This window comes from Zingiber officinale, chromosome 6B (genome assembly GCF_018446385.1).
Source record: "Zingiber officinale cultivar Zhangliang chromosome 6B, Zo_v1.1, whole genome shotgun sequence".
Taxonomy (NCBI): Eukaryota; Viridiplantae; Streptophyta; class Magnoliopsida; order Zingiberales; family Zingiberaceae; genus Zingiber; species Zingiber officinale.
In genome coordinates this window covers 110,830,859-110,855,697 of record NC_055996.1, presented here as the reverse complement: position 1 = coordinate 110,855,697, position 24,839 = coordinate 110,830,859, and the positions used below count along the sequence as shown (strand labels likewise).

At 35.8% G+C, this 24,839-nt stretch overlaps 2 protein-coding genes across 2 annotated transcripts; one reads left to right on the top strand and one right to left on the bottom strand.

Moving 5' to 3' along the window:
* Nucleotides 1-64: 64 nt before the first annotated feature.
* LOC121988902 lies at nucleotides 65-4,362 on the top strand. Its single transcript, XM_042542617.1, has 4 exons — nucleotides 65-283; nucleotides 1,680-1,764; nucleotides 3,189-3,300; nucleotides 3,981-4,362. The coding sequence occupies exons 1-4, from the start codon at nucleotides 132-134 to the stop codon at nucleotides 4,262-4,264; spliced, it is 633 nt and encodes a 210-aa protein (XP_042398551.1). The 5' UTR covers nucleotides 65-131; the 3' UTR covers nucleotides 4,265-4,362.
* A 432-nt stretch (nucleotides 4,363-4,794) lies between these two features.
* On the bottom strand, nucleotides 4,795-23,987 carry LOC121988901 (peroxisomal acyl-coenzyme A oxidase 1-like). The gene is made up of 14 exons (XM_042542616.1): nucleotides 23,752-23,987; nucleotides 20,909-21,017; nucleotides 19,067-19,128; nucleotides 18,515-18,724; nucleotides 18,214-18,301; nucleotides 17,977-18,139; nucleotides 16,807-17,005; nucleotides 11,686-11,883; nucleotides 8,755-8,886; nucleotides 7,335-7,455; nucleotides 6,879-6,989; nucleotides 5,689-5,758; nucleotides 5,261-5,444; nucleotides 4,795-5,166 (listed from the first exon to the last, which is right to left on the bottom strand). Exons 1-14 carry the CDS (start codon nucleotides 23,893-23,895, stop codon nucleotides 4,957-4,959), a joined length of 2,001 nt encoding a protein of 666 aa, XP_042398550.1. The 5' UTR covers nucleotides 23,896-23,987; the 3' UTR covers nucleotides 4,795-4,956.
* Nucleotides 23,988-24,839: the final 852 nt, after the last annotated feature.

The window sequence follows — 24,839 nt, the reverse complement described above, 5'->3', positions numbered from 1 at the left end:
CAAAATTCGAGCCCCTAGGTGCAAGATAAACTAAATATCTCATCGGTCTATAAATGTGGAAATTTTAGAGATGAACGTGTAATTTACTCGTAGAAAGGTGAAGGAATCGTAGACTGAGTCCAGATCTGGCGATGCCTTCGCAGGCACTGCCCAATCCGAGGACAACCATGAGCCGCTCCGTCGGAAAATCTGCGCAACCGCTCACCCGCTCCTCTATGCAATCTGCTTTCCAGCTGCCCCCTTCCGAGGAGGAGGCTGAGGCGGGCATCTCCGTATTGAAGCAGTGAGAATGGCTTATTTCGCTTTCTTAGTCTGACTTGCGTTTTGTTGATTGTGCCCTTTTTCCTAAGAATTCATATGTAGGCAAAAATAATAATAATAATAATAATAATAATAATAATAATAATCGGCAGACTAAAAGCGAGTTTTTTATTTTATTTTTCGAATTTGGTGTGCATGTTTTTGTTCCCTTGCGTTTCTTGGGCATTCTTTTGCTCTTCCACAGAAAGTTCAAGCCTAACTGATAACTGATTTGTTGTCTTAGTTGCACAACGAAATAGTTGGGTCTACCAGTATGATGATGACTGATGAGGCGTACAATCAAGCCTATTAGGAACTTACGGTCTTTGCAAATTAGACTTTTGTTAATCTTGCAGTTGTTGTATGGTTACTAACTGCAGTAAGCTTCATAGTTTGTTGACAAGGTTATAGAAGCAACCACTACCAAACCATGAGGTCCAACTAGAGTAGTGGGTAGATCTTTTCTTTCCATTTTGCAAGGCTATGGTAACACTCAGATTTTGAAATCACTCTTAGTTGCATTAAGTAGTACTCAAACACTAGTTGTTCAATTTTTCTGATAATCAAAGTAAAACCAAGTTAAAGACCACTTGTGGATTTTCTTAATCAAAGAAAGAAAAAAAAAACAAGTACTAGTCTTTTTATTCATTACTATTTGTTTTCCCATAACGTTACTATTTTGTGCATAGTTCTATCCATCTATCTTACTACAAGGAAAACACCTAGTAACCATTATCTAGTTGGAGTTACTTGCTCTACTAAATTTCAAACATTTATCTCAAGGAATTAGCCAAGCCCCTTGGATTCTAATAAAATCAAAAACCAACTTTTTGATAACTAACTTTATCCAATGAAATGAAAAAGGGAGTTAGCAGGGATTCTAAGGGTGCTAACTTTTCATCTAATTCCTCATACCCATGTTGGATACCCAAAGAATATGAGTGAGACACTGGCATCCCTATTGATCATGTAAAAATTTTAGAAATGAGATGAAACACTTACGTTCAGACCTATGTTGGATAACCATAGCTTATTCTAAGTAACATCAATTAATGGGCATGTGTCAGGTATTTCTTTTTTGATTTTTACTCTAAGGTTGTATTGTCAAGCAAAGGCCTAGAATCTAGGGAATGTTTTGCAGTTATCTTGGTGAATGAACAAAAGGTCAAATTAGCGAAAGTAGCAGCAGGACTTACTGAAATTGCAACAGTTTCATCTATGACTAACAGAAAACTGTCATAGTTTTGCCACATTGGTCTTCAGTTGGCTATGGAGAATTGTAATGAACCCTGTATGTGACTGTTATGTTTGAGCAGAAGGCACAAAGGTGTTCTGTATGAATAAGTTTTGACTTAGTTTCAGTTACATGTTTTTCGCAGGATATTTTTTTCAGAGACGCGCGTTCAAGGACCACCAAAGATTCTCTATCTGTTCAATTTATTATGCTTAAACCCTTCTCTTAGGGTAACAAACAAAATCTTCCCTTTCATTTATATCTGCAAATTTACAATTTGCTTCTGGTTGCCAGTCTATTTGTTACCACGTTTGTCCTTTATGTATTCATTTTAACTGATGCGCCGTAGATGCATTGCAGTTATATATCGGAGATAATGTGATACAGACATAGAAAAAGAGAGCATCAAAAATAAGTGACTGAGGTTATTTAAGCTTTATAATCCTAAGGGGTTGTTGTGATGTGTGATTTAGGATTATTCACTTGAAAAAAAAATCTAATCATGAAACTCAATTAGATGAACAGGTCATTACCACAAGGTAGGTTTCCATCAATTGAGTCCTTAGTTAAGATCCCTAGACTAGAATATCCTTTGGCTACACAAACTATATAATGTATAAGTAATGTATCTGTTAATAGGAAAACAATTGTTTTTTCTTTTATATCTAAATGCTTATTAACTAATTGCTCCTCAAACACTTTGTTTACTAGTTAATTGCTACTTCAATTTCTTGACAATCATTGTAAATTAATAATTTGGTATGTAAAAGTATGAAAAGTATGGAATGAAATGAGTATCTCTCTCTCTTTTTGGATCATTCAGCTTCAATCCAAAAATTGGAGTGGAATCATAGAGGAATGAACCATTTCCATTCTATTCTAGTCCACCCTACCAACACTCCTTAATACCTTGGTCTATGGCAAAAAGCCTTTCTCATCGGCACAAAACTTGCACTTCAACTTCTTACCATGTCATCCATATTACTCCACATTTTCCTTGCAGTCTTCATCTACACTTTGCCAATTTTCCATTTGAATGTGCACTTCTTTCGGACTTGTTTGTTGCTTTTCCACCTCATTGATTCTCTGGCCATGAATATGTAAGTTGAGATCTTGGCCAATTTTTATGGGTTCTATGATTCCAATGGCATATATCTAATTTTCCACTGATATTTGATGATTGTTGTCAATTTAAAATGTCTCCCTAGTTGTTTCTGCAAGATTTCTTGATTTTGTGCTTCTTTGATTGATGTCTCAGCAAATCTTGGATCAACTTTGGCCAATCCTGAGTGAATTCCGTCTATCTCTATTGAAAGATTGTCAGATTTTTCCAACTATGATTTGCATACATAAATGTAGCACTAATCTAGTCAGTGATCATGACAAACATGCAGTTAAGGGTAAAGAATGGACAAATTTCTGATAAAACCTCTAAAACTTAAGAGAATTTGATGTTTTATGATGCATTAGCTGCTTCTTCCATTTTCATTTATTTAGAATCATATGTTTTTATGGGCACATCAATTTATAAATAATGTTACATATTATGATGATTGTAACTTGTAATTGAAACCTAAGGTTGTCGCTTTCCCTAGTTGTTGATCAAGCAGCTTCAACTGATAAAGTTCCTGAAATTCTCATTGTGCTTATGCAGCGAATGGTTGTATCATTGGCATCTGATAAAGCCATCTGGGATGCGATTATGAAAAATGAAGCAGTTCAAGAACTCAGAGAATCTTGTATAACTGGTCTTATGCTACCTTCAGGTTGGATGGCAACTGTCTGATCTTCTCTAACTTGAGTAGTGTAGAACAATCATATGATGTTTTTGAACAATAGTGGTGCCTGCATTGTTTGCAAATTTGAAGCTTAATCTATTGTAGCTTGCAACGTGAGATAGGGTGTTCATTTGGTTTCAACCAAATTAAATTGAGAAGTTTTATTAAAATCATTACCAACTGACCTGAATTAAACTCCTATTAAAGCCAAACAAAACCAATTGAAATTGTCAAAGGCTCACATGACATCCTAGGTGAGGCTCACATGGAAAGTTGAGCTAATGAAGAGAAATATCAAGTTTAGACAAGGAGCAACTATTTGACTTAAGCATTATGGGATTAACACACTTGGCTACATGCTAATCCACATTTTTAAACCAATCTTGTTTTGTGTTAATCGACATGTTTACCTTGTGATTTTGTCACGTTAATGCAAATGGATGAGTTCAGTTGATTGCTTGTGTATCTGGAAAGAGTTGGTTATACTGATGGATAATTAGCCAGTACAACATTACGCAATTGTCTTTAATGATTATCTAAGACTGATAGTGACAGCTTGTACGGAAACATAGGAAAGCAGATCATGTCAACTTTGTTTGACATAACACCATCGACATAGTAATTTTCAAAATTTATCTTAGTAATCTTCAACTCAAGTTGTCTTTCAGGTTGTCAAGGAGAAACTGGAAGCATCCTGTCTGAATTCTGGAATGCAGGTCGTGACATTGCCATAATAATTCTCAGATGGATCTTGGAAAATCTCAAAACAAAAGTTCATGCACTTTTGCTTCTGATTTCCCAGCTTGTCGATGAGCTCTTTCATGTTGTGGAACCAGGAACAAGCATGGGTTTCTTGGACGGCATACTGAGATCTATGTTTATGTTGTCGCTCATGGTAATTAGTATTGTTATCATTATTCGTATCCAGCAGAAATATGGTCTGGCTCGTTGAGCTGGTCATAGTTTGTGGATTGTTCGAACTTAATCATGCCACCATTGTTCGCCAATTGGGCACTATAATAATTTAAGGCCCTGAATCGTTTGATGAAATGACTGTTGAAGAAGTGGTTGTTGAAAATGTTTGGATTTATTGGTTAAGACTGATGTTTACTATGGGTTTCTTTTAAATTGATGACATGGTGAATGTCACAGATAAGCTATATTATTTCATCTCAACTAAAGTAATGAAATGGTTGGAGGGTGAAGTGATGAAAACAGTTAAAAGCACTGATAGGGATTTTGATCATTTTGAAATCTTATAGCACAATTTAAAAATGAGCAATGGTGATGTGAGCCTTGGCACAACATTAAATTTGCTATCATATGATTAGAAGTCATGGGTTTGAGTTTAGGAAATAATGTCTATGTACAATCTTCTCTGAGATCCCGTATTGATGGAAATTTCATTTTATTATTGAGCAATGATTCTTTTCTCTGAACTTAGTGTAGATTGAGCTTGAATTATCTACTGATGTGAGCTTATTTTAGAAGTGGGCAAATTCCTCAGACAAGGACTCTTATTAGAATTAAATTACCGTCGGACTCAGTTTTTAAGCATAGACAGCTAGGTTATGTCAAGTATAATGACATCAAACCAAAATATAGGAAGAAAAAATGAATCTAAAAGTTTATTTGAATTGTAGTTTAGAGCCTTGCCGCTGCAACCTTCTGCTGGAGCAAGGGCTTGATGTACTCGTGGTATCCATCGGGCACAACCGAATCATTTAGTGGATCATTCCATGCCGCCTCATAAAGTTTGGGGTACACATTTCCATCATAGCGGCCAAGGATTGAACCCAAGTAGTGATCAGTATAGTTAAAAGCATCAACTAGTGCAACCGCATTTGGACGAAGCTGCAAAGATCGTTAGTCCATTTCAATGAAGCTGGAAAGTAACTTCAAATAGGAGAAAAGAATACGATGGAATGGGAGAGATTATTTTACACACCTGGGAATATAGAGATCGAAGTTTCTCGTTGGCTAGTGCACCTTGCTTGGGTGTAATGTACCCTGTCGCGATGAAATCACCGAGGTGCTTATGAACCAAAGAGAGAGCATAGACACTGCAGAGAATCTGGAGTATTTCTTTAACTCCACGTCCTTGCATGTCTTCTTGCACCTTGTCAATGAATCTGGACATGGTAATATGGAATGGAGTCACTTGGTTATATTGCTTAATGCGATTTGAGAGAACCATTAAAAGATCAGTGTCAGTGTACTCAGTTTTGGTATATCTTTGATGGTGCAAATGTGGCTGAAATTTATGTCACAATAACAAATTTTTTCTTTGGATTTTAATATGCCAGAGCCATGATATAAACGTTCAAAGAAATAGAATTTATTAAGCTGTACTGGAAAAGTAGGTAGGATAATTACTTGGATACAATGATTAGTTGACAATGAGCAATTGCCGCATCCAATAAATCAGCAGAAAGTTCAAGAAAACCTGAAGGAGAGATCAAAGTAAACAGTCAAAAAGAAGAACCAACACTAAATTTGGAGCAAAATCTAGTTAGCAGTTTTTTTCTACATTCCCGACAATATATATTTGATACATTTGAAGCAATATTTTTAAGAAACAAAAGGGAAATGATCACATCTCCTAGTAGCTTGTAAGTAATTCCATCTAAGGGTGGTTTAGTATGGTATATTGAACCTTAAATCACATGTATACTATATCCAAAAGTTCGGTATAAAAAAAATTATACCGATACCGTACCAAATTTTGGTATACTGAAAATTTGAGATATGGTATAAATTTCATACCAGTTATAGTAAAATTTCAATATCGGTATCGTATATCAAAAATTTCTATATAAATCTCATACCAATATTGAAAAATTCAGTGTGATATAATATCATTAGTATATCATTAAATTGGTATAGTTCAGTATATTTTGATACGGTATGTACGATATATCAAATTTTCAGTATTTTTTCCCACCTCTAATTGCAGCCACCAACGGCTAACTCTTTCATTAATGTAAAGTTAGGTGCTTAACTTCAGTAGACTTTATGCTAATACCTTGTGTAAGTTAGAGACCTTGACTTAGTCTATGTTGATAAGTAGACTACTTGGTTATTGAGAATTAGCTTGATTAGCTCTCTGAGACCTTTAGGAATATTCTATTTTACAAGACAACCTCTATAATTGGCCTAACCAAATTGGAATGAATATGCTAGCCTTATAGTTTACAACTTCTTTTAAGTTTTCTCTAATTGACCTAAGATCATTAGTCCATGAGCTATCTTCTTTCTGTACAGTGAATTCCTATAAAAAGGTTAACATCTAATCTAACTGAAACAAAAGCAAGAATATAAAAGATTTTCCCCAAGGAAAGATACATCCAATCTAACTTAAACAAAAGCAAGAATTTAAAAGATTTCTACCAAGGAAAGATAAGTAACTGCATACAATTAAATTCACCTCTTCATTAGAGTGCATACAATGTTTCAAGAACAGAGCCATAAATATATAGAGGCATTTAACATCTTCAGGGGTGTATTTGTATGAGAGTTAAAACACTACAAATAAAGAAGATCAAATGCGAAAAAAATTAAATAACCTTCTTCTTGGCTTGGGAACTGACTAATGTTTTTGGCACAGTTGACAACCATTCTAATAGCTCTAGCTTCAAATGCTTCCAGTATAACTGAAGGTTTCAACCAGTCTTCAGCTGCAAATGAAAGTATGGGTGTAAGTTACAATTGATCAAAAGAAAAATTAAAAGCCGGTGAAATATCCTAAACTACAATCAATCAATGAATTTTTCTAAAAGTCAGTGTGATGAGACATTTGTAAATCATGGTTGAGCCATTTTTATTTTGAGTATGTAGCTACCACTACTCATCTTTCACTTCTAACACATCAACTCAATTACTAAGCAAAACACACCAAATCCAACACATTTTTTTTAAAATAGTTTACCAAAAGCCATGGAACTATATAGCATACCGAGGTTGCATTGTGTTGTTTCATATGCTAAACTCTGCTTCTGAAAAAAAAATTGTTGGATGTTTACCTGTGAGAACGTCACATTTGCTCTGCATCAAATGTTGTATTTTTCCCATATATGCCGTTGTACCAACAGGTTGTTTTCCTGAACCTAGTCGAGAAATAGTCTTCATAAGGAACCTTGCTACCTGACAATAGACAAGTAATTCTTGTAAGGTTATTAGGTTTTTCATGTCCTGGAATGTGAGATCATATGTAAAAAGAGCCACAAAAAGATATTGATATGCTGGTGGAAGTGACTAGACCTTTGAGATAAATGCCCATTAACTAGATAGGCACGAATCATGAGCAAAAATGCTGTAAGTAATTAATGGTAAACTTAATATGCTTTATGCCTAATGAACCTCCTTAATCAGTTCACACCTTCCAATATAGGGGTGGTTCGGTATGATATACCAAACCTTAGACCGCATACCGTATTGAAAAGTTCGGTATAAAAATTTTTTATACTGATACCGTACATAAATTTCAGAATTTTCAGTATGAAATGAATTCTATACTGGTTCTATAGTAAAATTTCAGTATCGATACGGTATACTGAATTTTTGTATATAAATCTCATATCGATACCGATACCGAAAATTTTGATATGGTAGAATATTATATTGCAATTTTCGATATACTATTAAATAAGTATGGTTCGGTATATTTTGATACGGTATGGTATATCGAATTTTAGGTATTTTTTCCCACCTTTAATCCAGAAACTAAACTGAAGTATGAGAAACCACTTAAAGGGTTAAAGATCTTAAAGCAGAAAGTGTAAATTAGCCTAAATTATCCCTATCTAACAGCATGCTAAGCTAAGGATGACCATCAACACAAGCATCACTTTCAATTCGATTTCACTATTTAAGTTGATCATCCAACAAACCATCAGCTGAGTCTGCCTCAATACCATTTGTTATGGCTAGCTTGAATGAGACACAACTATAGCCCATTATCATAATAGGCATCACCCATTAGACCATACTACTTAATATTAACTAAGTAAATAACAATAAACTCATGTAAAGCCTAAGAAACCTACTTGATTAGCCCACAATACTAAGGCAGAATAGTGATATGCCTAATTCAAGATTATGCACTCAGGACACTACTCCTATGTCCTAACTAAATTACTACCAAGAATAATTGATGCAAAAGGAAAACAACATAAAATTCTATGAAACTGAAGCAAGTGATAATTCAATATTCATCCACCATAAGATAACCATTTCCCAAACAGAGTTCACTCCTTTCTCTATAAAAATGTTAACTAGAAATACATCATTTTTTATTATTCAAATTGTCTAAACAGTGATTTATTATTCAATAGAAGTAGAAAAATCCATATCTAAAGGCAACTATCAAGCACAGGCAAAAACCATATTCTTGAACCTCATGAAACCTTCAAATTCATAAAGAGAAACTATAAAGGAACTAACCTGCAAAAGCAGAACAATGTTATCTCCTTCATACGTACAGGTAGGAACAAATGCAGCAAATAACTCAGGGAGCCCACTGCTGCATAGATAACCATGGCCACCGCACAGTTTCCGACATTCTTCAATTCCATCCTAATAATTAGAAAAACTGATATCAATTAAAGGGTATGATGGGCAAGGAAAAAAACATCTGAAGGTATGTTTCTAGAAAAATAACATTTGTTCATATGAAGGATGCACGGACATAAGAAAAAGGCAAACATGCTTGCTAGATAAATTCATGATTTATAAGAATGATAAATTCAAAATTCAGTAAAAATTCAAACTCCTGTGACACGAACATTATTGTAATTCAGTTAACATAACTTCTGTTATATATCAATTTTTTCATCCAATTAAATTTTCTAGTTGTAATTTGAACTTTAATTACCAATTCAGTTAAGCCAAACTAATTTATTGCCTTTCAAGGACCCAATTGAGGTCGGATTAGGATTTGGTTGAGTTTAGCAAACATGTGTGGTAATTAGGATCAACTGGGTTCAAAGAGGGCTCGATTTGAACTTATTTTGATAAGGCTAAATAAATTTTATGCTCATATTTTGTTGGGTTTTAAGATTATTAAAACCCCTATTTCTCTTCCCATGTAACCACACACTTCTCCATGCTTCCCGTTCATGACACCATCTCGACCCTCACATATGGAGCGCCCATCAAAGTCCTCTTTGGTCACTTTCTCCTCTCCTAATCTCTCTCTTGCACTAGCTCTCAGAGCCATGTGAGCCATGTTGCCCACTTGTAGCAGGATGCAGAGCCTCCTACGAGCGGTGGTCTTCCCTTCCTTGAGCAGCCACTCTTCCCTCTCCTAATCTCCTCCATTTTCTTTCTCCCGAGCCCCTCTTCGGTCCCTCTTTCACTGTGACCCTACGACCACTGCCTCCTTCAAACACAACAATCGTCCACCTTGTGACAGCACTAGTGGTAGGGTTTCCTCCCTACACTAATTCCTAGCCATTTGAATAGGTTTCTTGATCTGCAATTATTCAACCTCGGATAAAGTTCCCTTGGATATTTTTCTTGCTTGTGTTGTTGATTGGCTATCTATTTCAGACCCAATACATGTTATATTTCCAGATCAGATTGATTCAAATTTTTCCCCATCATTGAAACCCCTTCTATTACTTCCTTTTTTTTATTGCCTCTATTTAAGGATTAGATTGGTGCTAATGCTGTTGGCGGCTGGATAATTTAAGGATTTAGGGTCATGTATTCGTGTAGGGTGTTTTGCTAATTAAGTAGAGTTGCAGCGTGGTAGATGAATCAAGATTAGATTAATTGATCTTGAGTGTTGGTTGATCCTTACATTTAGCAGTATTATTGTGTTTAGCATTATCTTGAACCCTTTATAAGTTGTGTATGTATTTGTTTGTATAGAGGCTCATCCAGGAGGAACACAGACAGATCACTTTTGGTTCTTCCCCCCTGTACGTTACGTGGGTAAGTCCTCTATTTGGGGGTAAGTCCTCTCTTTGGTTTCTTATTAAGCCTTCCCTTCCCTTTGCTCATGTGAAAATAACATTTAATTTGTGAATAATTATTGTTATTCATGTTCTTTGAAATGTGCTGTATAAATATTAAAACGGGTTATAAATAAACTGACGAATGGGACAGAACATGGGTACCTATAAAATGCTAAATTTCCTTTTCTTATGTGACGAGGCATCTTGTGGGATCAAATTTACTGAGCTAATGTTTTTAAATTTAAAACCATTATACTGATTTTTATGTTGATATTGTATACTTCTAATGTGATATAACCCTATATGAAAGTCATCCAAAAAATCATTACTAAATTAGTGTAATGCATAATAAACGGTGACATAAATTAGTCCCTTAAAATTAACACTCATTGAATATATGAATTGCTTTATAATTGTATAATCTTAAAAGTTGTATAATATATGGTGTGTAATCTTAAAGCAAATAAGTGGCTATTATAAGGAGAGAAATAAATGCTACAAAGTGAAAAGTTTGAGTCTGGACACAAAATTGAAATTGTTGGCCTCAGACGAACTATGTTATAGCATCTGTCATGTGCAGCCAAATTTTACATGTTACGCTAATTACTAGCTATCACTGGTGTTTCAGCCCACATGTCAGATAATACTAGTTATACTTTGAGGAGCTAGCTTTAATAATTTACTTGCATAAAACAAATGTGAAATAATTAAATATGGACATACGTATATGAGTGATTACTAAGATATAGAGGAATGTTACAAAGTATACAATGACTAGTCGTCATTGCACAAAATGGTAAAACCTCAATAAATATGCTTCAAGATCAACGTTTGTTTAACATCAAACAAGAATTGAAGTGCCATCCATCCAAATATACAATATCAGAGCCATTTCTAATCTCACAGAAGCTAATAGCAAACAACTAATGAATTAGGGTGGATCCCATTGTATCACAAATGACTAGTCATTTGAGAAGGGATAATATATACATATAATGAACCATTGCACTTGTCCAGCTTCAGTGTGCATATGTCTATCATGACACTGAGGTAGAGCAGCCTAGCCCTGATTCTATATTGAATTGGGATGGAGATCATGGATTATCACACTTGTCAATGTAGGACTAATTGGTATGAAGTATCTTAGATTCAATACAAACAAATAGAAAAAGATGTGGCAACTAGCTGTCGCTAATTTGGGTGGAAATGCATGTAATGACTATTTATCCTCGGTCAATTATTATAAACCAGAGAAATTGGATATTAATGAAAATTTCAAGAAACAAAGAAAGCAAAACACTAATCAACAGACAGAAAGCAACCTTCATGACACTCTGGTTCAGAATTAAAGAGTTTGAGAATAGAATGAATTGAAAAAGAATGTAAAGCAGGAAAACTACGTTAGATTACGTACTGCTGTCACAGAGGTTGTCAAAGATTTCAAACCAGCAGTGCATGCATGTGCCTCAGGCAATGTTGAAAAATCATTGGCTCGTAGTCTATCTGTCACATCATTATATAGCCACTTCAGCCATTCACCAACAAACCTAAAAGCATATGCTGAGGCCATCAATGGAAAGAGCCTGCTTTGCTGAGTTTTGTAATCAATGACCTATGAAACAGATAGTATAACAATTTACAATTGCTCGAACACCATTCCAGGGGAATAAAAAACTCCATTTATAGTTTGCTTACTTGAGTGGATAAATAAGAGAGAAGAAGGGAGCACGGAAGTATCAAATAGTAATTTGAACCAAGATGTGATTGTGTAACTGTGTGGTATCAATATTTCAGTAGCTAACTAGATATTTCATTAGTCAACAATACCTATTGGGACCCACGGAAAGTGGAAAACAGTACGTGTAATATATATATGTATGGTTTGGTAGTAATGTACATATTGATAATTTAAAACTAATGCAGTGTATATTCATAGGAGTAAAATATGACAGGGCTCAACCGTGACTAACACCAGCAACTGTGATTTACGTTATTACTGCAAATTCATGCATATAAATGACAGTCATTTCTCAGTATTCAGCAATGTAGAAAAAACAAGGTTGGACATCAAACAACAAATCTAAACATTGAATAAAATGATAAGAAAAAGATCTTTACTATATAATTTTTTTTAGTTGGCATCAGGTGTCCAACTTACGCTGACTAATCCGGGTGAACAATTCGGCCCCAAGAAAGTTTCCCACATGCCACTAGGATAAATCGGGTGGCGCTCAAAGCGGACGGCTTATCAGCCTAGCATTCTTAAGTCAACTGCTCATTAAGGGAACCTTAATTCGCTAAAGCTCGACTCAATCCTTAGATGCATGGGAAACTGAAAAGGCACCTTGCCGTTGCACCATTGCTCGGGGGCTATAAATTTTTCATCTTAGAACTTTAACTAGGTACCCAAATTTTCTCAGTCCAAGGTACTTTCATCAAAAGGATACCTACATACTTAAGAAAAAGAATGTAAAGGATATAGAGGAAAAGCAGCCATGAGTAAATTACAAATTCCTTTCTTGTGGAAAGCACTTGAAATATCATAAAAGATGGGATCAATGAGCAACCTTCGTTTCAAATTTATTTTTCCAATGTCGTTTCTACTCCTCTTTAAAGATATGGAACAAGTAAAGTGTGAAAACACGGGATATATGAATTAAGATAGTCTAGCAAAAAGAACAATGCACAATGCTGAAGGCCTCTCTAGGAAGATCTTAACATCACATCTAGGATGCAACTGAGACATTCGATACTTCAAGCAGAGGAAATAACCATCAAGTCCACTTTTCAACAGTATTTAGGGTCTACATATGGTAGCCTTTGGCCTTCTTTAGCTTATGTTTGTGGTAACAAGTACAACCATCTAGGAAGCCATGATATGGGATATATACAACAATAATAACAACAACCAAACCTTTCCCACTAGATGGGATCGGCTGTATGAATCCTTTTACGCTATTGAGCTCTATCTCCTATTATATCATCATCTATATTTAAATAAATTTTATCTTGTTTTATTGATGCTAACCAAATCTTTTTTGGTCTTCCTTTTCCTCATTTGATATGCATATTTATCATAGTTTCACATCGCCTAACTGGAGCATTTATTGGTCGTCTAAGTACATGTCCATACTATCTTAAGCGTGTCTCTCGGAGTTTTTCCTCAATAGATGCAACTCGGACTTTCTCTCTAATGCTCTCATTTCTTATTTTGTCCATCCTCGTATGTCCACACATCCACCTTAACATCCTCATCTCTGCAACTCTCATCTTCTGCTCATGTGCTCGAGTCATAGTCCAACATTCAGCTTCATATAACATAGCAGGTCTAACTGCGGTTTTATAGAACTTACCTTTAAGTTTAAGAGATACTTTATGGTCACATAAAACACTCGACGCTCCCCTCCATTTCACTCATCCTGCTTGTATTCTATGTAAGACATCTCTCTCAATCCCTCCATCGTTTTGCAAAAATGATCCTAAATATTTAAATCTCTCGATTCCGGGCAACTCATCCTCTCCTATCTTAACAATTATTTCATTACTTCTAATATTGCTAAATTTAAATTTCATATATTCTGTTTTTAATCTACTAAGCTTAAAACTTTTCCCTTCTAGTGTTTCCCTCCAAGATTCTAATTTAGTATTTACTCCTTCACGTGTTTCATCTACCAAAATAATATCATCTGCAAACAACATGCACCATGGTACTGTGTCTTGAATGTGCGCAGTGAGTTCGTCCATAATTAGTGTAAAAAGATAGGGACTTAGAGTTGATCCTTGATGTAACCCTATCTTTATTGGAAATGCTTCAGTTACTCCACCTGAAGTCTTTACTTTGGTCGTTATATCCTCATACATATCCTTAATTAGTTCAATATATGTTATTCTAGCATCTCTCTTTTCTAAAATTCTCCATATAATTTCTTTGGGACTCTATCATAAACTTTTTCTAAGTCAATGAATACCATATGTAGATCTTGTTTTTGCTCACGATATTTTTCAATTAATTGTCTAAGAAAATGTATAGCTTCTATTGTCAACTTTCCCGGCATTAACCCAAATTGATTTTCTATCACTGTGGTCTCCTTCCCTAATCTTTTTTCTATTACTTTTTCTTAAAGTTTCATAGTATGACTCATTAGTTTAATACCCCTATAGTTTGCATAATTTTGTACGTCTCCCTTGTTCTTATATAAGGGAACTAGAGTACTTATCCTCCATTGATCAAACATTTTTTTCGTTTTCAATATCATGTTAAATAATTTTGTAAGTCATTCAATACCTTGTTTCCCTAAACACTTCCATACCTCTATCGGAATATCATCTGGTCCAACGGCTTTTTCATTGTACATCTCATTTAAAGTTTATTTTACTTCTAAAGTTTGAATTCTATGATAAAAGTTAAAATTTCTATGCTCGACCTACTTAAATTACCTAAGTTAAGTTCCTAACCCTTCATTAGAAAGTTGATGAAAATACCTCTTCCACCACTCTTTTATTTCTCCATCGTTTACTAATACCCTATTACATTCATCTTTAATACATTTTATTTGGCTAAGATATGTTGTTTTCCTTTCTCTCACTTTAGTTATTCTATAAATATCTCTTTCCCCTTCTTTTGTATCCAATTTTTGATATAATCATTTAAAAATTTCATTTTTTGCTTCACTCACTACTTTCTTAGTTTCTTTCTTGGCTATTGTATATTTTTTTAAGTTTTCCTCGTTCTTACAAATATATAATTCCTTGTAAGCTATTCGTTTTTCCTTCACTTTCTCTTGTACTTTCTCATTCCACCACCAAGATTCTTTACTTAGTGGTGCATGTCTCTTTGACTCACCGAGTACACTCTTAGCTACTATTTTCAACTTTGATACTATCTTATCCCATGTTGTATTAGAGTCATCATATATTTCACCTAATGCTTGTACTTCTACCTTCTCCTTAAATATATTTTACTTCCTATTCTTTAACTTCCACCACTTAATTCTAGGAATCGTATATATTTTCTTTCTATTGATACTATGTTTGAGGTGTATATCCAATACTACTAACCTATGTTGGGTAGTTAAGCTTTCTCCAGGGATGGCTTTGCAATCTTTACAAATCTTTCTATCCTTCTTCCTAGCTATAAGAAAGTCAATTTACGATTTATTATTCCCACTTTTGAATGTGACTAAGTGTTCTTTTCTTTTCTTAAACAACGGATTAGTTAATATAAGGTCATATGCTATCGTAAAATCTAATATAGTTTTCTCTTCCTCATTCCTCGTTCCAAACTCATAACTCCCATGTACTCTCTCATATTCCTCATTTTTCACTCCGACATGCCCATTTAGATCACCTCCTATTAAAATCATTTCATTTGGTGGAATATTTTGTAATATTTCATCTAAGTCCTCCCAAAACCTTGATTTGATAGTTTCATCTAATCCTACATGTGATGCATATACGTTAATTATGTTCATAGTTGCTTTCGCCACTATTATCTTAAGGGGTATAATTCTATCCCCTTTTCTAACTACTCCTACAATTTCATCCTTTATAACAAACTATCTACAATAACACCAACTCCATTTCTTGCTTTACTCTTTCCAGTGTACCATAATTTAAAACCCGAGTTCTCTATCATCTTTGTCTTCTCGCCTGTCCATTTTGTCTCTTGTACACACAAAATACTAATTCTTCTCCTAATCATCATATCTACTACCTCCATTTACCAGTGAGAGTTCCTATGTTCCATGTTCCAAATCTTAGATTATTAGTTTTCCTATCATATTTGTTCTTATCCAACCTATGGTGTGAGAACTCTTGCCTATTTAACACTACACTCAAGTTCTCATGGAAATATAGCGGTCCTTGCTGAGACATTACAGTCGGACCCTATAACACAAACTCTTGCATATTTAGCACTACACTCGAGTTCTAGAGATGTAGCGGTCTTTGCCGAGACGTTACAGTCGGACCCTGCAACGCGTTCTTTCCGGGGAACAACCTAGCATTAGCACAATAGTTTAATAGATCCATTCATTAAATATTTACCATAGTTTTGACGTTGGCTGGCAACCTAACGCAGCCCTCCTCCTTTATCTGGGTTTGGGACCGGCTATGACCGGTCGTCATGGGTGGAGTTATGATATGGGATATATAATAATAATAATAATAATAATAATAATAATAAAATAGCACGTACATATTAAATCTAACAATGAATTCTTAGTATAACAATTATATACGTAACACTGACAATGCTAGACCAAGCACAAGGAAGAAAAGGCAGAATGTTGTAGACCTTACTAACCAACATAATTATTAAAACTTCATATCATTGATTTTGAGTCTTGACTCTGGACTCTTGACCATATGTATCCATCATCATAATTGTTGTCAGGCGAGATACAGTAGCAATAAAAGATAGCAGAGCTCAATGGCAGGATAAGACAACTCCAAAAAGTTGGGAAACACAGTTGTAATAGATTTATGTCTGTCATAGGATATTTTCTCAGTGTAGCATAGAGTAACAATGCTGTACCTGAGTCTCAGGAGAACCATCTTGTGATCCAAATTGTCTACGTACAGAACTATATCTTGCAGCAATACAGACAGCTCGAGATAAAGCCTTGGAAGCATCAGAGACAATTGTTTGACGAACAAAAACCATTGTCCCATATAAAAGTTGCTTTGGAACATCAGATTGCACATACTTCCCTTCCCTTGTAACTTGTGAAACCCTGGATGATATTCAAAATAAAAATCGCCAATATCATTGCTAAGTAATGCAGAAATCACATCTACAATATCTGTCAAAACCACTATTTATACAATCACTTCAGTAATGGTAAACACTTGATAGAATAAGAAGTAACTTCCCTCTGCACAGTAAAAGCTAAAGTAAGCAAAGTACTAGCTATGAGAATTTGAACTATTACACTACTCCATTCTAGAGTCAATATGAGTATAGGACTGCATGGAGAAAAATGAAACTACATGGATTTGTCATGTACCAAAATTATGTTGTTTTAAATAAATATAATTAATGGTAAATTAGAATTTGGTGGGTTTAGATTATAATTTTTACATCTAAAACGAATAGTTAAAAAGCTGATTTAGTTGTTTTAATTTAGTTTTGGGGGTTAACTACACACTCACTGATTGGTGGATTGCAGTAAGCAGATAAAGAGTTCTTTGAGTGAATCACTACATTGTTTATTATTTTTGGATTGTATGCTTGTTAAGTGGTTTGTATGGTAGTCAGTGTGTGGTATTCGTGATGATTGAATTTTGCATTTTTACTTAGTTTCAATTTATCATGCTTATGATGCACTACTGTAGACTTTGTTATTGATTAGCATTATGTTATCCCTATATTCATTTTGCCCTTTATGCCTACTTAGCACATTTGTGCTCACTTTCCCTATGTTGCCTCCATTATTTTCAGGTTACCTTTCAAATTGATTGCGCTAGATGCTGCTTCATGATCAAGGTATAGATTTTTTACACTGGCATGGTTCTAGATCAAACACATACCAAGGGGATTCTATTGTTTAGCAGACCAACCTTGAGTAAGGTATGATAGTATTAGCTTTCAAAACAACCACACTACTGAGTCAGTTATGATTGTGGGAATGAAAACAAAAATATCAAGCTTGAGCAACTAAGGCTATGTTGTACATATTAAATGCAAATAAAGGTATTAACTAACCGCATCAACATTTGATCTCGTGGAATGCGCACATGATCAAACCGCAAAACACCATTATCCATTGTGTTGTAAGCACCATTGCCGAATTTCATCCCGATATCACCAACAACAATTCCAGGAAGAGGTGAGTGATCATCCAAACTTCGTAACTGGACAATGAAACCTGGAAAGCAATATACTTCAGAAAACAACTATAGAAAATCCCTAAAATAATCCTCCAAACACATAAGTGTTTACCATTAATTCCATGGTCTTTTCCATCAATTATCAGACGGGCATAAACAACTGCATGAGTGGATACTTTGCCAAGACCACCAGGCCACCACTGCACATGAAAGAAATGGGCATATAATCACTGAAAGATTTAGGGACATTTTCCTTTTCAATTTTTTTTTTCTAAATAAATTGGCAATGAGGAGAAAATTATTGTTGAACAATATGTGAAACTAGATGATTATAAAAAGTTACTATAGTTTTAACAAATCTATCAGTGAATCTAGGTTGACCTCAGAACATAGAGATTGATACTGTCACTTACTTTGCTTGAGGTAAGTGTAGGGCTGTGAATAACAAATTCATCGGTTTTGGGATCAAATGTCGCTGTTGTTTCAAGACCTTGAACATTTGAACCATGACCAAGTTCTGTTTGAGCATAGCATCCAATTATCAGCATCTTATAAGCCAATGGTAACCACTTCTTCTGTTGTTCCTCAGTTCCTTGTCCTTTTATAGCAGGAATAAACATTCCCTATTAACCAAAGTACTTTAAGCAGAGGAAGCAAACAAACAAATAACAGGAAAGGTGAAAACTATACCTTTCAGGAAAGGTATAGAGAAACATTTTTGGCAATTTGAAACATGAAATCATCACCAACATGCTATTCAAATGCTACTTAATAGTGCATACTGTAGATTAACAAATAAAAGTGGCCAAATGGTAGATAGTATCATCTGCATTAAAGTTTGTTAAGTGGGAAAAACTGATATTAGCAAAAATATGAAACAATATATGCCAGATTCATCTCTTCCAGATAATTTGAGTAAAATCCCTACCATCCAACATATGAGAAATAGTAGAAGAGGTCCTCACCCAGTGGAGATCCCCATATCCAGGTTCATCTATGAAGATCCGGAACTGAGAAGCTTCTTCTTCTGCAACATCAGAAAATTGGATGATTATCAGCAAACTGAAAGGAAGGCAGAGAAAATATGACAGGATCCTTTAAACTGTACGCATGCCAAAGGTCTTACTTTAAGAAAGCATGTTTGTGTTACTTAATTTTTTTATGTTCTAGTAAGAAATGGTTTTTTCAATAGCTAGATATGCCTAAAATAATACCACATTAAAATGGGCAGATCAGATAGGCAGGGTGATTAGTTTTGTCAATGGGTGTGTCTACCTGATCAAGACACTCCAATGAAAATCAAAAGAAATAGAGGGTGTGGCTTGGCCCGTCGGTAGGCTGATTTTGTTTCGGGGCATTCAAAGGATAAGATAGTTGTTTGGTATAAACATCAGAGGATTAAAGGAACGTATGATGCTAATAACTTATTGACGTGCACAATAAGCAACATGTAGATTATGACTTCTTGTGTGATGGTTGATCAGAATAACATCCAATCTACTGCCATTTGAGAGAATACTTGCTGATGAACATCTCACTGAGATTACTGATTAAATTTAAATTGCAAATTTCAAGGCTTACGTACTTCACAGCTCTTTTATAAAACTCCATAAAATAGTTTCTCATAATCTTTCATCTTACTTCACCTTTGTCATTCACTTCCAATTATTGACTATTCATTGATTAAAAAAACAATTTGGTCAGTTACAGTAAGAACATATTTTAGCTTATGACATTTGGAAATCCTTGACCAATGAGTATTTCACAGAGAGACAACAACGGATTCCATCACAAATAATCAACAAGGGATTCCATGGGACAACTCAAAGGAGGTACCCTAATGATCATAGAACCACCTATCCCATTTTCACAATCCCATTGTTGGCTGTTCACGGATTGTAAGTACCTACAATTTCCTTTTTAGGGTCAATATCAAAAATTTAGTTGTTCATCCGAGTTCGAATGATGACCCTAGAAGAAGGGCCAATGATTGCTGAACTAACCAAAGTCAAGTAGCCAACTAATTCACCTTAGTTATGATGTGCCTGGTGAGGAAGACTAAAATGATCAGGCATGTCATTACACACAACATGGATCAAATAATACAGTACCCAAATGCTACTTATTAGCTTGCCAATCAATATTGGGCCAAGTTTTTCTTTTGCCAGTCAAAACTAACAAAAAGTATAGAGAGAGGGTGTGTCAACTACAACCTTGGAAAAATATTGTCATGCTCACTTGCCACCAAATGACCAAATGACCAAATAACAAAAGATCATTAGAATTATAAGAAGTTATACTTGACACAGTCAACATATACATCCAGCTTGATCATGGATATAGGTTCCATTAAATGTCCCGAGTGAAAGTTTGAGTGTATTGTCCATCAAGAAATCCAAGCCATATACCAATATCCATGCAGACAAACATAAAGTACATGGTAGGGATTGGTATCAATCAAAGTTGGAGGAGTGATTACCATGAAAAAGATAGAATACAAAATAGGAATGCAGTTGAGAAAAGACAAGGAAGAGAAGAGATGACAATAAAGATGAAAAAAAAGAGGGAGAGAGAGAGAAAAAAATCAAGGGAAAAAATACAAATAATACAAATTCATTTTACTGTGTCGAATCATTATAGCCTGGTCCATGTACTGACTGATGTATCTGACTGTGATGTTATCATTGTTAAGACTTGCTAGAACTTTCATAAAAAGAGCGAGGGAATGGTTATGCATGCTTGTATCATGCCCAAAGTAATGTGTAAGAAATCATCACAGATAGAGTTTAGAATAAAAGAAAATATACCTGTAAGGTGTAGCTCATATATTCGCTTCCAAGCATGAGCTGATTTTTTGAGTGTGTTGTTAAACAATTCCTTACGGCCAAGCGTCGTTCTATTATCTTTGCGAAAGACCTAGACAAAACTCAAGTGAAACGAGGTAAATATTTCAAACATAAAAGTAGGTTAGATATAAATAAATGGGATCAGAAACCCAAAACTACCTTGGTAAATAGTGAGGAGCTATACATATTGTAATGTAAGTGTAGTTCAAGTAAACTGGATACTCAACGGAACAATTATTTGGAAAAGCAACAACAATGCACACGCATACACATGAACTTATAACCTTTATTTGAAAATCATGATCCACTTAATAGCTGCACACAATTAAGCCATACTAGTCAACATGTTTTATCCTTTAGTTTTATAAACATGGTCATAGTTCTACTTCAATCCATTATGAACCATTGCAAAAATCATCGAAATGACTATTGTTACAATGATACTCCTAAAGATGCAAATAGCATAATTAGTACTTCACTCAAGTCATTCGGTAAACAAAAAAGATAAGAATAGAATCTATTGTCCCAAAAATTTGGGATTTTGAAAAGTCAACTTAAAATTCTTCAGATTTGTGTTTGAGAATTCCTGCTAATTTATGAAACCAAAGAGCTTTACATTATGATAGTAAATTATTTCCAAAAAGAGAAATGGAATTCCAATTCTATTTTTTTCTCATAAATTGAAATTAGAATTCTTATAAACTCTCTTCTAGTATCAAATTGGATTTATTCTCCAACAGAAATTGCTTCCAAACCAGCTGCAAATGTACAGTTTCTCATATTCTCATTTAGAAACTGACATGTAAGAGATTGAGTTCATCAATGTCAAAACTTATGATGGGTTTCCAATCCACGTGACTGACACCTAAATCATTTCTGGAAAAGGAAAAATCTATGTTATAGGCGAGTAATGGAATAAATATACCTTTGATTCACATATAATGTTCGTTATCACGTAGCTAAAATGTGGCATTTACTAACATTTTTTTACTTCCGTAATCACAGTGCCAAATAATGATCCAACAAGAACCTTGGCTTATAATGCAATGAATAGGGAAGCTCCTAAGCGGGGTCCACGGGTCAACGAGCCGGTGTGAGGGGCAGTCAAAAGTCCAAGGTAGGTCAAAAGTCGAGTAGCTGGCGTGACGGGATCTCCTTCTCCTGATTGGCTAAGGCTGATCGGACAAACCCTCAGGGTCAACTCCACGATTCTGTCGGACGCCTACGGGGCCCTGCTCTCCATCATCTCCCGATCGGCTAAGGTTGATCGGACAGACCCTCAAAGGCCCAGCTCCCCAACTTTGTCAAACGCCTACGGGGCCCTACTCGTCATCATCTCTCAATCGGCTAAGTCCAATCGGACAGACCTTTAGGGGACCAACTCCCCAGCTCTGTTGGGCCCCCCTGCTCCAATCATCTCTCGATCGGCTAACCGATCAAACAGGCCTCCAACTCCCCGGTTCTGTTGGATGCCTACAGGGCTCTGCTCTCTATCATCTCCCGATTGGCTAAGGCCAATCGGACAGGTCCTCAAGGGCCCAGCTCCCCGTCTCTGCAGGATGCCTACGGGCCCGGCTCTACCGGACGCTTATGGGCCCGGCTCTGCCGGACGCTTATGGGCCTAGCTCCCCATCATCTCCCAATCGGCTAAAGCCGATCGGATAGGCCCTCAGGGGCCAGCTCTCTATCTTTGTTGGATGCCTACGGGGCCCTGCTCCCCATCATCTCTCGATCGGCTAAGGCCGATCAGATAGGCTCTCGACGCCCAACTCCCCGACTCTATTAGACACTTACGGGGCCTCCCTCCCCATCATCTCCCAATCAAGTAAGCTCTCAAGCACCCAACGCTTCAATTCGTCAGTTGCCTATAAGGCTCAACTCCCCCTTTGGATATTATCATAGCTCATTCACTCCCCACGGGAAATTGGGCTCCCTGTACCTAGCCCATCTTCTGATTAGCAGCCCAATAGGCCTCCCGGCCCATGAGCTCATCTCCCCATTAATGTAGCACGTGGTTTGTCCGAAAGTCAAAAGATTATATCCTTACATATGTAATACTCCCTCATACCTACGATGTGACTGCAAGATACAGTGGAAACACGGTGATTAAACAAGTTATCACACAGTGATATGATGTCTCATTAAGTGCGGAGATCACATGAGGTATTATAAAAGGGGTCCTTCTCCGCTTGCGCAGATATGCAAGTCCATATTCGTTACGCCACTGTTCTTCTTTCTTCCTCAATCCTGACTTAATTGTCGGAATAGCTGTGTCTGCTTACTAACAGTTTTCTCCCTCCTTCTGTTGGTGTCCGCAAGTGTTCGCCAACGCTCCCTGTCAAAGTCTTCTTCCCGTTAAACTCACAACCAGCCCACTGGCAGTCCACAGCTCATCGCTTCCGGATGGGATCAGCTTCTATTAGCCACGGTCAACCAGAATAAACAAGGAGCCGGGATATGAATTTGTGCTTATTACGACCATCTTATGAATTTCATAGTAAGCACTCTTACGACAAAACTTGGAACTTCGCAATCAAAGTATAGATCAATTACGCTTGCATCCTTCAACATACTGGAGTTAAAGCAATTTGTGCGAAGCTAGAAGGGACCAGTCTCACATTCTTGCGATTCCTTAAATTTCGCAATAAATCTACTAAGAAACTCTAAATATAAGAATGCTTTTTTAAAAAAAAAAAATCTTTCAAAGAAAAACGGGAAAAAAAAAACCAATAACGAACAAATCGGGAGCGAATCTGGAACCAAAAAGAAGAGGCGAAAAAAAAAGAGAAAGGAGAGAGAAAGACCGGATCGCTTGCCACGATGCGAGCCATGCGATCCGAGACATCAAATGCGTGCTTGGAGCCGGCCCATACGATCTTCATCGCCTCGACATCGAATTGGGCTTTCTTCCGCTCGGCCGCTAGATGATCCACCGCCGGTGCCTCCATTCTCCTCCTCACTCCGCCGCTCGCCAAACAAGGTAGCAAAGAACTCTCAGCAATCCCCCTCTCCTCGGGTGGAAATGTAGATAGCCATTTATTTCCACGCCCCGCCGACCAGCAAACACTTAATACACGCGAAACATACTGGAGCCCACGTGCGCTCCGCAATATCGCCAATTCAAACCAGGTACATTAGGGGTAACGCAGTCCGAAGTGATGTAGAAATTCCAATTTTATTGACGTTGATGTGTTATTTTATTTCTTTTTTGGACAAGTCGATAAAAGAAAGAACGATATTAAAAAATATTATTGGATTCCAAAAAAAAATCTGAGAACGCAAAGCACGTGATTAACATGGTATGCGCTTAATATCGTTGGGATGTCAAAATTTAAAAAATTGTCAATCTTATTCAAAAGTGTAAAATTGTTCCCCTTATTTTTCTAAAATATTATTAATTTACTCTCATGAAATAACTCGGATCTAATAATATTATGAAAACCATTAATTAATTAAAATGCATATAATAATATTATTGTAAAAAAGACAATCTCATTGCTTCTCTCTTAAATTGTGAATTGTCCAGTTCAGTGTCGTGAGAACTGAGAACACACCTTACTTAACGAGATAAAATAAAATTCATATTATGCCTTGTTATTTAATGCTCAGTTTATTTGGATGGACTGATGAGTGAGGGAAAGAAATTAATTATGGAAAAATATATTTGCAGGAAAAGAAGGGAAAATGAATTAATCCTTAGGGAAGATAAAGAGGCGAGAAATGAAAGAACCCACAGCAGCACTTCTAATGCTCAAGAGATCTAGATCTGTGGCGGTGAGCTCCGTGATTCTGTTTTTTTATATATTTATTTATTATAAAATTATGAATAGATTAAATAAAAAATATTTATGGATTATTTTTTAAATATTTTTTATTTTTAAAAAAATTTAAT

Excerpts from the sequence above, each read along its gene's own strand:
- LOC121988901 (XM_042542616.1), bottom strand. The coding sequence starts at position 23,895 with ATGGAGGCACCGGCGGTGGATCATCTAGCGGCCGAGCGGAAGAAAGCC. Across the intron at positions 11,884-16,806 it reads ATGGTTCTCCTGAGACTCAG|GTCATTGATTACAAAACTCA; the intron begins GTACAGCATTGT and ends TCTGTTTCATAG. Across the intron at positions 8,887-11,685 it reads TGACAACCTCTGTGACAGCA|GATGGAATTGAAGAATGTCG; the intron begins GTACGTAATCTA and ends TCTAATTATTAG.
- LOC121988902 (XM_042542617.1), top strand. The coding sequence starts at position 132 with ATGCCTTCGCAGGCACTGCCCAATCCGAGGACAACCATGAGCCGCTCC. Across the intron at positions 284-1,679 it reads GGCATCTCCGTATTGAAGCA|GATATTTTTTTCAGAGACGC; the intron begins GTGAGAATGGCT and ends TGTTTTTCGCAG. Across the intron at positions 3,301-3,980 it reads TGGTCTTATGCTACCTTCAG|GTTGTCAAGGAGAAACTGGA; the intron begins GTTGGATGGCAA and ends GTTGTCTTTCAG.